The 14,310-nt window shown below is 34.3% G+C and overlaps 1 protein-coding gene across 1 annotated transcript; it reads right to left on the bottom strand.

The window, feature by feature from the left end:
- Positions 1–2,101: 2,101 nt before the first annotated feature.
- Positions 2,102–3,046, bottom strand: LOC119542740 (olfactory receptor 6C76-like). Its single transcript, XM_037847411.1, has one exon. It carries the CDS (start codon positions 3,041–3,043, stop codon positions 2,102–2,104), a length of 942 nt encoding a protein of 313 aa, XP_037703339.1. The 5' UTR covers positions 3,044–3,046.
- Positions 3,047–14,310: the final 11,264 nt, after the last annotated feature.

The following is a 14,310-nucleotide window of genomic DNA, read 5'->3' as shown; positions in this document are numbered from 1 at the left end:
GAGAACACATGTAAGGGCTGTGTGCAAGCCCAGGAGAGACCTAGGAAAGGAGACTTCCAGACTCTCAAAGTCCTGATTGACAGGAGGTGCTATGCCCATAGAAAGTGAATGCTTTCTTGTGAACTGCCCGGACTTTAAAGGAATGCCTTTTCACACAGACCAGTTTTGTAGAAGACTATAGGCAGCACATTTAAGAAATACTATGGCATTGGATGACTCCTAAACCATACTTTCCCAAAGGACTCTGCAGATTCACAATGCACAGAATCCAGAACCTACAGCATTGGTTCACCTAAGTCACTAAGCAAATATGCAGCAATGAGAAAAACCATGATAGCAACAAGCCCTGGGGGAGATCAGATACAGAGTGGTTACAATATATTAACTAAATGCCCATTTTCAACAAAAACTCTATGTATAATAACTGGACATTAAACATTTACCAACACATAATTCTCTCTACCTATAAGAAAATTTGGGCTTCATTGAGCACTCCAGAGCTTGAGTCATATCCACATCAATAGATGGGAAGGAAGTACTCAGAGGACATGGAATCTCCAGGCCAACTAATGGAACTATGAAAAGCCTTATAAAACAAAGACAGAAACAAATCAGAAACCTGGAATAGCTGGAAAATTCAGATCTATGAAGCCTGAGAGTCCAGTATAGTCCCCAAATCTAACTGAAGTCATTAAAAAATTTAGCCAGTTTTAAGAAGTAGAAGTTTGAAATCTTTTTACTGTGATATGAAGATGCAGAAATCATAAAATGTTTTAGAAATTCATACTCATAGTTAGAATTTAATTTTCACCTATTTTTGATTATGTGTAATCCTGTTTCTGTAAACTCTTTGTAGAAGAACACATGTTTTTAATATGAGGAAAACAAAATCAAAACCAGGATTTTAATGAATATTAAGGAAAAGTATACATATGGTAAATTAAATGATTTTGGATATACATGTTATTCTTGTGGATGAAAAAGATAGTGATGAACAAATGGATGAAACCTAAACAAAGTTTTATTCCTACAAATGTAGACTTTACTATTAAGAATATCTTAGAGGAAAAGTTCTCAGTCCTGCTGTGGTTGAGCATACATGCTTACTTCATACCTTCCTACATAACACAAAAATTCCAAAGGGCATTTTTAGAAAAATGAATCCATGACAACACTGGAAGACAATCTGGTTATCATCAATACACTAAATATTTTGAGAAATACCCAAAATATGGAAAGCCTATGGGGTTGAAATTCCAGAAAAATCAAGAAAGGAAATTAGATCTCAGGATATGAAAGCAACCCACATTCTTTCCAAAGGCATTGCAAATGCTGTTCAGGCTTGGAAATCACAAATCAAAGGGATTGGATTATTACTTCCTATCAATGGGGTAGGAAGTAATAATCAGTTTAATTAATTAAATATGTTTTCTGCTGAGGGTTTTGAGGCCTGAGAGGAAAATCAAGACCATACTTAAATTTGGGTCAAAAAACCATTAAACAAGAATTTGGGTCAAAAAAGCATTAAACAAGATAATTTATAATGTTAAATTACACAAGTCACAATGAAGACATAATGCCTGTGCACCTAATAACATAGTGTCCATGTTCATAAAGCAAAAACTACAGGAGCTATGAGGAGAAATAGAAACATTCTATGAGCGGGAGACTTCTCTTAACAGAAGAGCTAATTTTAATGGTCTTGGTTTATGAACCGCAAGTAATTTTCTAGAATTGTTTGATGACAACTTCTATTTAACTTTTGATTGGTGTCCAGATGGAGAGTTTTTCAGTGACCATTTATGAGGAAATTATGGCATTCTTGTTAAATGCCATTCACATCCATGCAATTTCAAAACATTATGCTCAGAAAATTTTTAGAATCTGTACATGCAAAAAAAAATGGTGAATCAAGTGAGATCAAAATTGGATAATGGAGCACAAACATTGAAGGAGAAGGAAATTGAATATAGAAGTGGATGGAGAAACAGAAAAGAATACTATCATGTTATATGTAATTTTCATTTAATTTTCAGGACATGAATTTGTGGAGAAGTAGAAAAGGTAATATTGTATTACACATAGCTTTCATTTAATTTACTCATGAATAAAATTTATTTGAGAAATATCTTTTGACTGTATTTTTAAAGGACTGTTTTACCTGCTGATTCCTTAAGGAATAAATGAAAGGATTTAGCATTGGGGCAACAGAGGTATTGAGCACTGCTGTTCCTTTGGTAAAAGCCACCCCTTCTCTTGCTGAAGTTTTGACATACATAAAAATGCAGCTTCCATAAGAAATGGAGACAACAATCATGTGTGAGGAACAAGTGGTAAAGGCCTTTTTCCTTTGCTCTGCAGAGGGGATTCTCAGAATTGTTCTAAGGATGAATGCATAGGAAAGAATCACTAATGTCAAGGTTGACATGAGAGTGAATACTGCCAGGAAACATGCCATGAGTTCCAGGAATGCTGTGTCTGTGCAGGAGACCAGCAGCATAGGAGAAGAGTCACAGGTGAAGTGGTCGATGATGTTGGAGTCACAGAAATCCATTTGGAGCCCCATGATCACAGGTGGGAAGATAATGAGAAATCCGGCCAGCCAAGAGCTAATTACAAGTTGGATGCAGATTCTGCTGTTCATTATTGTTGTGTAATGCAATGGCTTGCAGATAGCCACGTAGCGATCATAGGACATAGCAGTCAAAAGGAAAAATTCTGTTGAACCAAGGAGTATGAAGAAAAACACCTGGGCCATGCAAGAATTGTAGGAAATGCTCATGTCCCCTGTCACAATGCTGACCAGAAATCTAGGAATGCAAACTGTTGTGAATGAGATTTCTAGGAAAGAGAAATTCCTAAGGAAGAAATACATGGGAGTTTTGAGATGGGGATCTATCAGAGTGAGTGTGATGATTGTCAGGTTTCCCATTATACTCACTATATATGTGACAAATAGGAATAGAAAAATCAAAACATTTAGCTCTGGATCATCTGTTAATCCCAGAAGGATGAACTCTTTCACAGATGTCTGATTTTTCATTTCTTGTTGCTTCTGACAGATCTATAAATAAAGACAAAAAAACAGTAATCCAATGACATGAGGCTTACATTTTTTTCATTGCATCTGCTGGCTTAAGAAACATATAAGACCTATATTGAGACAACATATAACTAATGAGTTTCACTGAATTCTGAAATTCTGTGCAAACAAGAATGAAGCATATCCATGCTGGTATCTGGCTTATAGGTTACTGTCTATGTAATAGTGCATGAGTCACTTGATATTACTAAAAATCACATGGGTATTTGAAAAATTAAAAAAATGAATCTCATCAAATGGGTTTAAGTTCTTCTAAATATATAATCACGATTTTTAACCATGAGTGAACAAACTTGTGGTAAACTATAAAATGTTATATACTGCTTTTATTATTGTTAAACACTATACTAATGACCACATGTTACAATGATATTCTAAAAAGGAAAAATTTTGAAGTTTGTTTTGTTAGACAATGCTTTTGCATTTTTTTTTTGTCAACAGGTTCAATGAAAGTCTTGCCTATGAAAAGAATTAATAGTTTAAGAAAGAACCTAGGCCACCAAACCTAATGTATGAAAGCAATTATAAACGAACAGACACAGAAATCAAAGTATTTACTTTTTGAATTTAACAATAATTTACCATTTTTTAGAAGAAATTCTGACTGCCATGGTTGTCATCTAAGTTATGGATTTAATAGAAAATGGAAAAATTAAATAGATTGCAAAATGGGGAACACACTTATAATTACATAGTCCCAGGTGGAAGCAGTTTGCTTAAATCCAAATGCTTTGTTGTTTTACTTTAACTGAGAGTCAGTGTTTGTGCTTTACTTCTGGAAAATTTAATAGACTTCCCAACTTGCTTCTGCTTTTGATTTTATTATACAATGATCCTCTTCTATGGTGAGTAGGTGGAATTTGGCAAGATGATCCTGTTAGGGAGATGGTAATATTGTGGGAATAAATCTAACAGAAAATCCTCTTCCTGAAACAGGGGAAGCCCAGATAGAAAGATGATGTAGCCCCAGTTGCTAGGGAAAAGTATGTCCAGAACACAGTAAAGAATCCAAGAGGTCCTGAAACTTGTGATCAAAGAAGTTGGTAGTGGTGAGAAATCCGAGGGTCCCAATCAATAGTAAAAGCTCTGTGAGCTGACCTAACCAGCAGTCAGTCCACGTACAATGAAAGTCTGAGGCTAAGGTAGTACTGCTGAGTCTTTCACTGAGTAACAGTGTCTTTGATACTAATATGTTGCTTGGAAATAAAGCTGGAGGTTCTGGGAATGGGAGGGGATTGAAGCAAAATGTACCTTTATCATAGGCTAGCAATTGGTTATTGAACAGGAATTCAGAACCAGAGATCAAGAATTCATGAAATGGGCAACATACTCTCAAAAAGGATAGTGATATAATAATAATGATGATAACAATAATGATAATGATAATAATAATAATGACAGAAAAGTGGAAAAGGTGGGATCCTTGTTTTCAGATTCAGGGCAATAGTTATAGTGAGTCAGGCAAGTTGAGGTGATAAAGCTCTATATTTTTCTGATTAATTAAGCAAGGTTTTAACTTCATAAGAGGGAGACTGCTCAGTGCTTGAGTGAGAAGCAAGGAACAATAGCTATGGGAAAGAGGTGAGCCGTGTGGCATACGAATGAGAACTGGTGAGACAGTAAACCCTTGAAATGTAAGGGACTCTCCTGAATTGCACAATCCAAGGTCAGGTATTTAAAATCTGTTTCCCCAAAATTCCACAAAAATTAAAAAAATCTCAAATCCTAGACGCTGAGAGCACCCACTTAATATGATATTTTTTTTTTTTTTTGGCTCTAAATAACTCTTGGGAAAGAATGATGAGGTGTAAAATCTTAAACTTTGATTTCTGGAGAAAGTTGTGGGTTTTCTACATATTCTTTCCTACATGGACAGACTTGAAATCATTTTTCCTAAACTGGTCATATGGAATTCTTATAGGAAAATAATATCTCTGGAGAAAGATGGTACAGATGAATTTACCCTGAAGTTAAGTTGAACAATTTTAATAAGGTATCCTTGGGACTGATTTTTTTGAGCATTAAACTTCAGAGAGCTATATAATGTAAACAATAACAATGAAGGAATAACAGAATTATTTTGGCTTTATAATGTATTATTTTTATTTTGACCTGAAATATATGTCCCTCCAAAGTATATGTAAACATTTGAAGAAGAAGAAATAAGCAAGGAGAATGGGCCTAAAACATATAAAAGGTGCTATTTGAGTGTTTAATTTGCTAATAAAAAATATATTCTGTACTTATTCTAGGTAAGATATAGTCAGCAGAAGGCATATCATGAAGAGACAATGAAATTTGAAAGATGATAATATCAACATAAAATTCATGAAATTTCTTATCTGTAAAATCTCCTTAAATTGGTTCTTTCACATTAGAAGGGAAAGCAAGCCGAGTTTGTATGCTGTTTTATATTTGCCTAATTTTTCCTACCAGGCTATTTGAGGCTTGGTACATTGTTTATAGCTATTGAACAGTTTCATTCTCATTTTTTGTCTTTCTCTGACAGTATTCTTTATGGATGCTGAATTTGCTGAATTATTTTTTGTCCTTAGTATTATATGTTTTGTATTCTTCTGGGCTTGTCATGTCAGGTAATTCTAAGGGTATGGAGATTTCAAAAGAATATTATTTTTTGTATCAATAAGGGACACTATTTTTCTTTGTTAAAAACAGTACATTTGCTCACTTTTTTCTAGTAGTTTTTAAAAGAAAATTTCATTGTTACAGAGAGTTTTCTTTTACTGTCACCATTTACTCCCTAAGGGAAATATTTGCTAAAGTGGGGCAGATAGCTTTTAAGATAGTCCCCACGATCCCCAACTCTTAGTGTCGTGTCCAGGTGTATTCACCTTCCCAAGACTTGCTGCAGTCTCTCTTTCCTTGTTACTGTTTTGAAGAAGCAAGTTTCCATGAATTCTGCTGTCATAAGGGAATTAATTCAGATTAAACTTGATGAGTAACATCACTAATTGAGCTTCCAGATGGGAATCCAGCCCTTGCGATACCTGGATGGCAGGTTTGCAGAAAACCCACCTAAGCAGTTCCTGGACTCCTGAGCTATAGAAACCATGTAATAATAAATGTGTGCTATTTTAAGGGGCTCAGTATGTAGTAATATGTTGTTCAGCATATTGAATTAATAATACTCAGGGTACCTTTCTCATACTCAGAAGTGATGATTTTTTTCAGAAAGCCAGTTCAGATTCTGTAAATTTCCCAATCCTTTTCTTTGGACTCCCTTAGTAATCCATAACCTGAAGCACCAAAGTCATTATTCTTCCATTTAATGACGTTTCCTTCTGACTTGCATTATCATTGATCTTTTCAATTTTAATTTTTTAATACATTTTTTTAATATCAAAGACACAATCAACTTTCCTCCACTCAATAGAATTCCTACATTACTCTTTGTTGTGATGCAGTCTTGTAGGCTTGGCAATGACTTTTATAATCTAGCTATGTTGAGGGCTTGAGTTATGGGTAACTATTTTTTATCCCTATTAATATATTATATTAGGAGATATGTGGGAAGATTTGAGTTTAGGTGCTCACAATTTCCCTAAAGAACATGGACTTGGAAAAGTAATTTTTTCCCTCTGCTTCTCCAATCAGAAGATGATAGAAAGGAAATCAATTAGCAGATGACTCTTATCTAGCACAGACTCTCCCTTTGGTTCTCACACCAATAGAACTTACCTCCATAAAATACAGCAATAAACCATTTGAATACTGGCTAACACAAAGCCACTATCTTTCAAACAATCCAAAACAAGTTCAGTCTCTTCACCAAAGGGAAAACCAAAGTATAATTGATTTTATACCTCTTTCGGTAATATTTATTCCTCTTGTATTTAAGTAAAAATCTCTCTATTGTCTTGCATAATGACATTAAATTATAAATTAAGCAACAGTATTTCTAGTATAAAATATTTGGGAAAATGTGGAGGGATAATAAATCTGGAAAACATACAGAGAGCACTGTTTTTATTTTCTGCAGTTTTTCATAAATCCTTTATTCACAAAGTACATTATTTAGGATAGACTAAGATGTGCTTCATTAAAATACATCAAATTTCTGTGGCTTAAAACAAATATATTTTTCTCCCCCTATACATGTCAGATGCAAATTGGCTGAGGACTCACCTCTACATCTTATACTTTTTGGAATCTGAGTAGGTATCATTTAAATTATCATCAGTAACTGACAGATAGAAGTTAAGACAAAGAATAACACAGAGGCTAATAGATCTTTCCATTTGTAATTGACATGGCATTTATGCCTATATTTCAGATTCCTAAATAGTCAAAAAGACATCTATAATTTTGAAGGTAATGGATTAAAATCATACTAATTGCCAGAAAACTGAATATGCTAATTATTTATGGATCATCTTTAAGCTCCAAATTTCCCCTTTGGTATCTAACCCTAAAATGTGGGCATCAAACTCTGCAAACTGCATTACCTGGTCTTCTCTGCCAGCTAGTTTTCTGGCACTGGAGCAAAATGGGAATGTAGGAGAAAAGAAAGGGAATTGTTTTTCATATTTTTACCTTGATATCTGCCTATATGACCCCAGCAGTGGCAACTGATGTCACAGAGACAACTGGCTCCAGCTTTAGCTTATTTTAAGATTCCCAGAAGTAGCTACATCACAGCCCTTAGATGATCTACACATTAAGTTTCTGGGGTACCTCCTCTGGCTTTCTAGGAACCAGAGGCAATCATACAGCATCACCTCCTCATAAGTAAGAGCTCAAACACCATGTGGCCTCTACTCTGAGCTCCTGAGTTCTGGAAATCCACCTTTTCCTTCTGAGCAAGCAATTCAAAATGTCAATGCCTCTTATGAACTATCCCCAGAAGTCATATGCCTGCACTACCTTTTCCTAAATTAATCTCTGAGGTGATAGTTATTATTTCCAAGTTATCTTTCTTGTTCCCTTTTCCTCCTTCACCACTGCCAAGCTCAATATGGAGTCCTTTGTCTGAAATCTCCCTTGGTGGTAATTGTATTTTCCTGTCTATACCCTAATTGATAATCAGATAAACATAAATATTGGTGAATGGCACAAATGACTTCCATATATGGTATTTATACATCATCCCTTCCTTACCTGTTCTATTTTCCTTCTGGCATTAGCCCAAATTTCTTCTAAGTATATTTGGTAGTTGACTGAAGAGAACCAAAGAATGATTAATGGTTGTGAACGCAAAATGATTTTCCTGTATTTGATCATAGTAATCTTTAATGAAAAGACTTCTGAGTATGGTTTTCATTCTAATTACCCTTTTGGGGGTTTTGTAAGGGTACATACAAAACAAAAAAGAAAACTAAAATATTTTTCCCCAATGAAAAAATAGAGAGCCCCCCTGCCCTTTCCTTAGAGCATTTACTTATAAAAACTTTTCATTCTAAATTAATTCTTTGTCCATTGTAGATGTATGTAAATCTTTTTAAAAGCTAGATAAGGCTCTTGACACTTTTATAAACCAGGAATGTTTTTCTTAAGAAGTAGGTGGAGTGATATCTTTAAAATGTAATCATCAGAGAAGATAATGCCTCAGTTTCTGTGCGGGAACAGAGGACTCATATCTGCAGGCTCCTGGCTCCAAGTTGCTCCTGTCATTAAGATATGAGAAGTTTATTTTCCTCTTGCTAAAGGTGACTGGCAAACACAAATGGCCACCCCAATTACCTGCTGAATTTAGGATGACCTAAGTATGACAAATAGTACTGTCTAGTCCTCTCTTTATCATTTACATATATGTACATATATGTAATAGGTTGCATCTGCCTGGCTATATAAAAGAATAACAATTTTTTCTCTCTTTACAATATCTTCAGCACATTGCCTGGCATGTGTGTCACATTATGGTTCAATACTTATTCAATAATTAAACTGTTTTCCCTCTCTTCTACTTTCATGGGAAGGTTTTCTGAGTTGGCAGAGTTTCTTTTTAATTTTATTTCTCCCAACAGTTTCTCTAAGGTCTGTAGGCTTATGTCTTTTCACTTTGGAAAACTTGGCAGTCCCTGATTTGAGAATTGCTTCTGCCATATATTCTCTCTCCTTTCCTTCTGGGATATCAATTTACATGTATATGAGTATTTTTGACTATGCCACAATTATCTCTTCACTGTCTTTTTTTCCCACAGTTTTCCCAATTTTCCTCCCTTGACTCATATTGGATGTTTATTATTTGCCTGTCTTCTACTTTACAAGTCCATTCTCCCCTGTTATTAGAATAATTGATGGGGTTCTTAAATTAGGCTATTATATTGTTTAACACTCTTATGTACATTTGGTATCTTTATATATGTTCCAAATATCTACTGCAATCTCATTATTTTATTTTTGTATTTTCCTGAACATATCAATAAAATGAATTTATGATCATTGTCTGCTAACTCCAATGTCTGGATCACTGGTTGTTTTAATTCTATTGACTTTTTTTGGTGTTGTAGACCTATATCTTTACATGTCTATTTTTGTTTTGAATGCCAGGGGATTTTTTGTTGGAATTACAGAAGTTGTAGGTTTACAGAAAAATCAGGCAAAAAATAAGAGTTCACATAAATACACACCCATTATTAATATTTTGGACTAACATGTTACCTTTGCTACAATTGATGAAAGAATATTACTATAATTGCACTACTAGCTATAGACCATAGTTTACATTACGGTTCACTGTGTTCTATAGTCCAATGGTTGTTTTCATAAGATTTTTATTCTAATATCATATATACCACCTAAAATTTCTTTTAACCACACTCAGATATATAATTCAGTGGTGTTAACTACATTCACAATGGAATGCAACCATCACTATCACCCATCACCAAAACTTTTCTGTCAGCCCGAACAGAAGTTCTGTACTAATAAAGCATTAACTCCCCATTTTCTACCCCAAACCTGGCCCCTGGCAACTGGTAATCTAGTTTCTAACTCTTTGAATTTGCTTATTCTAATTAATTTATATCAGTGAAATCATACAATATTTGTCCTTTGACGCTTTGAAGCCGGGCATTGACTTCTCCTCTCTAGCTATGAAAGTCCTAGATGAGATGGCCCTTCTTCCAACAGGAGTCTATTTTGTCTACATTGAAAATCTGTTCTTTAGTGTAGCCACTTTCATCAATTATCTTAGCTCAAGCTACTCGAGAAATTGCTGTAGCCTCTGTATCAACATTTGCTGCTACATCTTGAACTTTTATGTTATGGAGATGGCTTCTTTCCTTAAAACTCATGAACCAACCTCTGCTAGCTTCAAACTTTTCTTCTGCAGACTCCTCACCTCTCTCAGCCTTAAGAGAATTGAAGACAGTTAGGATCTTGCTCTGGATTAGGCTTTGGCTTAAGGGAATGTGTGGCTGGTTTGCTCTTCTATCCAGACTGCTAAAACTTTCTCCGTGTCAACAACAAAGCTGTTCTGCTTTCTTATCATTCATGTGTTCAAACTTCTCAAATCTTTCCTTTGATTTCACAACTTGGCTTACTGTTTGGCACTAGAGGCCTAGCTTTCAGCTTGTCTCTGCTTTCAACATGCCTTCCTTACTAAGCTTAATCATCTCTAGCTTTTGACTTAAAATGACAGACATGACTCTTCCTTTCACTAGAACATTAAGAGGTCACTGTAGGGTTATTAGTTGATGTAATTTTAATACTGTTATGTCTCAGGGAACAGGGAGGCCAAGGACAGGGAGAGAGTTGGTGAACAGTCCATCAACGGAGCAGTCAGAACACACAACATTTATTAAGTTTGCTATCTTAAATGGGTGCAGTTTGTGGCTCCCCAAAACAATTACAATGGTAACATCAAAGATCAAATGATTACAGATCCCCAAACAAATTCAATAATAATGGCAATGTTTGAAATATTGCAAGAATTACCAAAATACGATGCAGAGACATGAAGGGAATACATGCTGTTGGAAAAATAGTGCTGATGGACTTGCTCGGCAAAGGTTTGCCACAAACCTTCAATTTGTAAAAACACAGTATTTACAAAGACAATAAAACAAATGCAGAAAAACAAGGTATGCCTGTAACTATTTTATCTTTTGTTGGTCATGCTTTCAGTGTAAATTCTGAGGAACTACTGTCTAAGATAAATCCTGAAGATATTTCCTTACTTTTCTTCTAGGAGTTTTATAGTTCTGATTCTTTTTTTTAAATCATATTTTTTGTCGAAAATAAAACATATACACAGAAGTGATAACTTTCCAAGTGCAATTTAAGAATATTATGAGTTACACTTCCACAGTTTTAGCTATTTCCTCATTATGACATATAGCATTTATACAAAAAGTAATATCTTTCAAAGTATGATTAAACAAGCAGGTATATAAGAAATTTCCGAAGTTGTTGTGAGTTATAGTTCCACAGTTTCAGTTATTTCCTTATTGTGATATAACAATATACAAAAAAGTATAGCTTTCAAATTACAATTTAACAAGTAGCTACAGAATAAATTTCAAAGGATGCTATGTTACAGTTCCACCATTTCAATTCTTTCCTTCTAGCTCTTCTAATACCCTAGCAACCAAGAAAAAAAAACTTATATAAACATCCAGTATTCAGAATCTTTTGTTAAATTCCATCTTGTTTGTTGCTACCCCTTCCTCTCGTTTAATCATTTTCCTGATCTTCAGGGGTGTCTAGGCAGTGAACACCATAACCTGTTCATGTTGAAAAGGGGTGTCAACTTTACGAGCATCTAGTTGATGTTCTTGCAGAGGCTATTGCCTCTGGGTTTTGAGACTCAACTGGCATAGGAGCACTCTAAAAGATTTAAGTCTCTGAAGAATAAACTTAATGAGTGAAACTTTTATAGAGTCCCAGATAGGCATCCAGGTGTTCTTTAAGGTTTTGGGGGCTACTGTTGACTTGGGCTTATCCTATTGTGGTCATCTGGCATTTCTAGGTAAAGCTTGCATAGGAGTAACCTCCAGGGCTCTTGACTCTATTTGAACTCTCTTAGCCACTAAAACTTTATTTTGTTGCCTTTCTTTTCTCCCTTTTGGTCAAAAAGGCACTCACTTTCAATCCCTCAATGTCAAGATCAGGCTCATTCCCAGAATCCATGTCTCTTCAGTTCTTTGAAGTCAAACTCTCAGTTTGACTTCATTGGTGTGTAAGTCTGCCCTTGTGACTGTACCATGCTGTTTTGACCACTATAGCTTTGTAGAAAGTTTTAAAATTATTTAATGTGAGTCCTTGAATTTTGTTCTTTTTAAAGATGATTTTGGCTATTCAGATTTATACTTCGAAATAAATCTGCTGATTGGCTTTTCTATTTCTGCAAAGAAGGCTGTTTGGAATTTTGATCGGATTGCATTGAATCCTAAAACAGCTTTGGGTAGAATTGAAATCTTTACAGTATTTAGTCAAGAAGGAATTTTCTTCCATTTATTTAGTTCTTTTATTTTTTTAAATTTCTTTACCAATGTTTTGTGGCATTCCATGTACAAGTCCTATTCATCCTTGGTTAAATTTATTCCTAGATATTTGATACTTTTAGGTGTTATTGTAATTTCTGCCTTTATTCCTCTTCAGATTGTTCATTATCAGTGTATAGAAACATGAATGATTTTTGTGTGTTGACCTTGTACTCCTCCACTTTTCTGAATTCATTTATTAGCTCTAAGAGCTTTGTTGTAGATTTTTCATAATTTTCTCTATAGAAGATCATGTCATCTGCAAATAAAGAAAGTTTTATTTCTTCCTTTCCAATTTAGATGTCTTTTTGTTTTTCTTACTTCATGCTTTGGTTGGAACTTCCAGTACAATGTTAATAAAGTGGTGACAGTGGGTATCTGTCTTGTTCGTGATCCTTGAGGGAAAACTTTCAGTCTTTCAATATTCAGTTTAAGTTAGCAGTGGGTTTTTCTATGTGTTCTTTATCATGTTGAGGAAGTTTCCTGTATTCCTAGTTTTCTTGGAATTTCTAAGATTTCTAGGAATCCTTTTTATCAAGAGAGATTTTGCCAAATGCCTTTTCTGCATCAATAGAAATGATTTTATTATCGTGTGCTTTTTTCCTTTCATTTATTTAATGAGTTGTATTAAATTAATGTATTTTCTTATGTCAAACCATCCTTGTATAACTGGGATAAATTCCACTCTATCATGGTCTATAAATGATTTAATGTGCTGTTGGATTCAGTTTGAGAGCATTTTGCTGAGATTTTAATATGCATGTGTCTTCATAAGGAGTACTGGACTGTAGTTTTATTTTATTGTGGTATCTTTATCTGGTTTTGGTCTGAGGGTGATGTTGGCTTCACAGAATTAATTAAGGAGTGTTCCTCATCTTCAATTTTTTGAAAGAATTTGAATAGGATTGGTGTTAATTCTTCTTGGAGTATTCGGTAAAATTCACCAGTGAAGTCATCTGGTTCTGGGCTTTTCCTTGTTGAGGGTTTTTCATTACTGATTCAATCTTCTATTACCGGTCTTTTGAGAGCTTCTATTTCTTCTAGAGTCAGGGTAAGTATTTTGTGTGATCCTAGGAATTTGTCTATTTCATTTAAGTTATCTAATTTCCTGACATACGGTTGTTCACAGTATCTTCTTATAATCCTTTTTATTTCTTTAGGTTAGTAGTAATGTCTCCCCTTTTATTTCTGTCATTATTTATTTGTGTCTTCCCTCTTTTTTTTTCTTTGTCAGTCTAGCTAAGGATTTGTTGATTTTATTTTCAAAGAATGAATGTTTGGTTTCCTTAATTCTACTTTTTTTTTTTTTTAATTATCCAGTTCATTTATCTCCTTTCTAATCTTTGTTAATTGCTTCCTTTTGCTTGATTTGGGATAAGTTTATTCTTCTTTTTCTAGATGGTCCAATTGTAAATTTTGGTCTCTGATTTCAGATATTTCTTCTTTTTCTATGCAAGCATTTAGAACTGTAAATTTACTTCTCAGCACTACCTTTGCCGCATTCCATAAGTTTTTGTATGCTGTGTTCTCATTTTCATTCACCTCAAGAAATATCATAATTTACTTTTGAGTTCTTCTTTGAGCCGTTTGTTGTGGAAGAGTGCATTGTTTAATTTAATTTCTATGTATTTGTGAATTTTCCAGTTCTCCCTCTATTATTGATTGCTAGCTTCATTCCACTGTGGTCTGATAAATATATTGTATGATTTCAATATTTTCAAATTTATTGAGACTTTTTTTTTTTATTACCTAATAGTCTAT

This window comes from Choloepus didactylus, chromosome 8 (genome assembly GCF_015220235.1).
Source record: "Choloepus didactylus isolate mChoDid1 chromosome 8, mChoDid1.pri, whole genome shotgun sequence".
NCBI lineage: Eukaryota > Metazoa > Chordata > Mammalia > Pilosa > Megalonychidae > Choloepus > Choloepus didactylus.
This window is presented reverse-complemented; position numbering and strand designations above follow the sequence as displayed.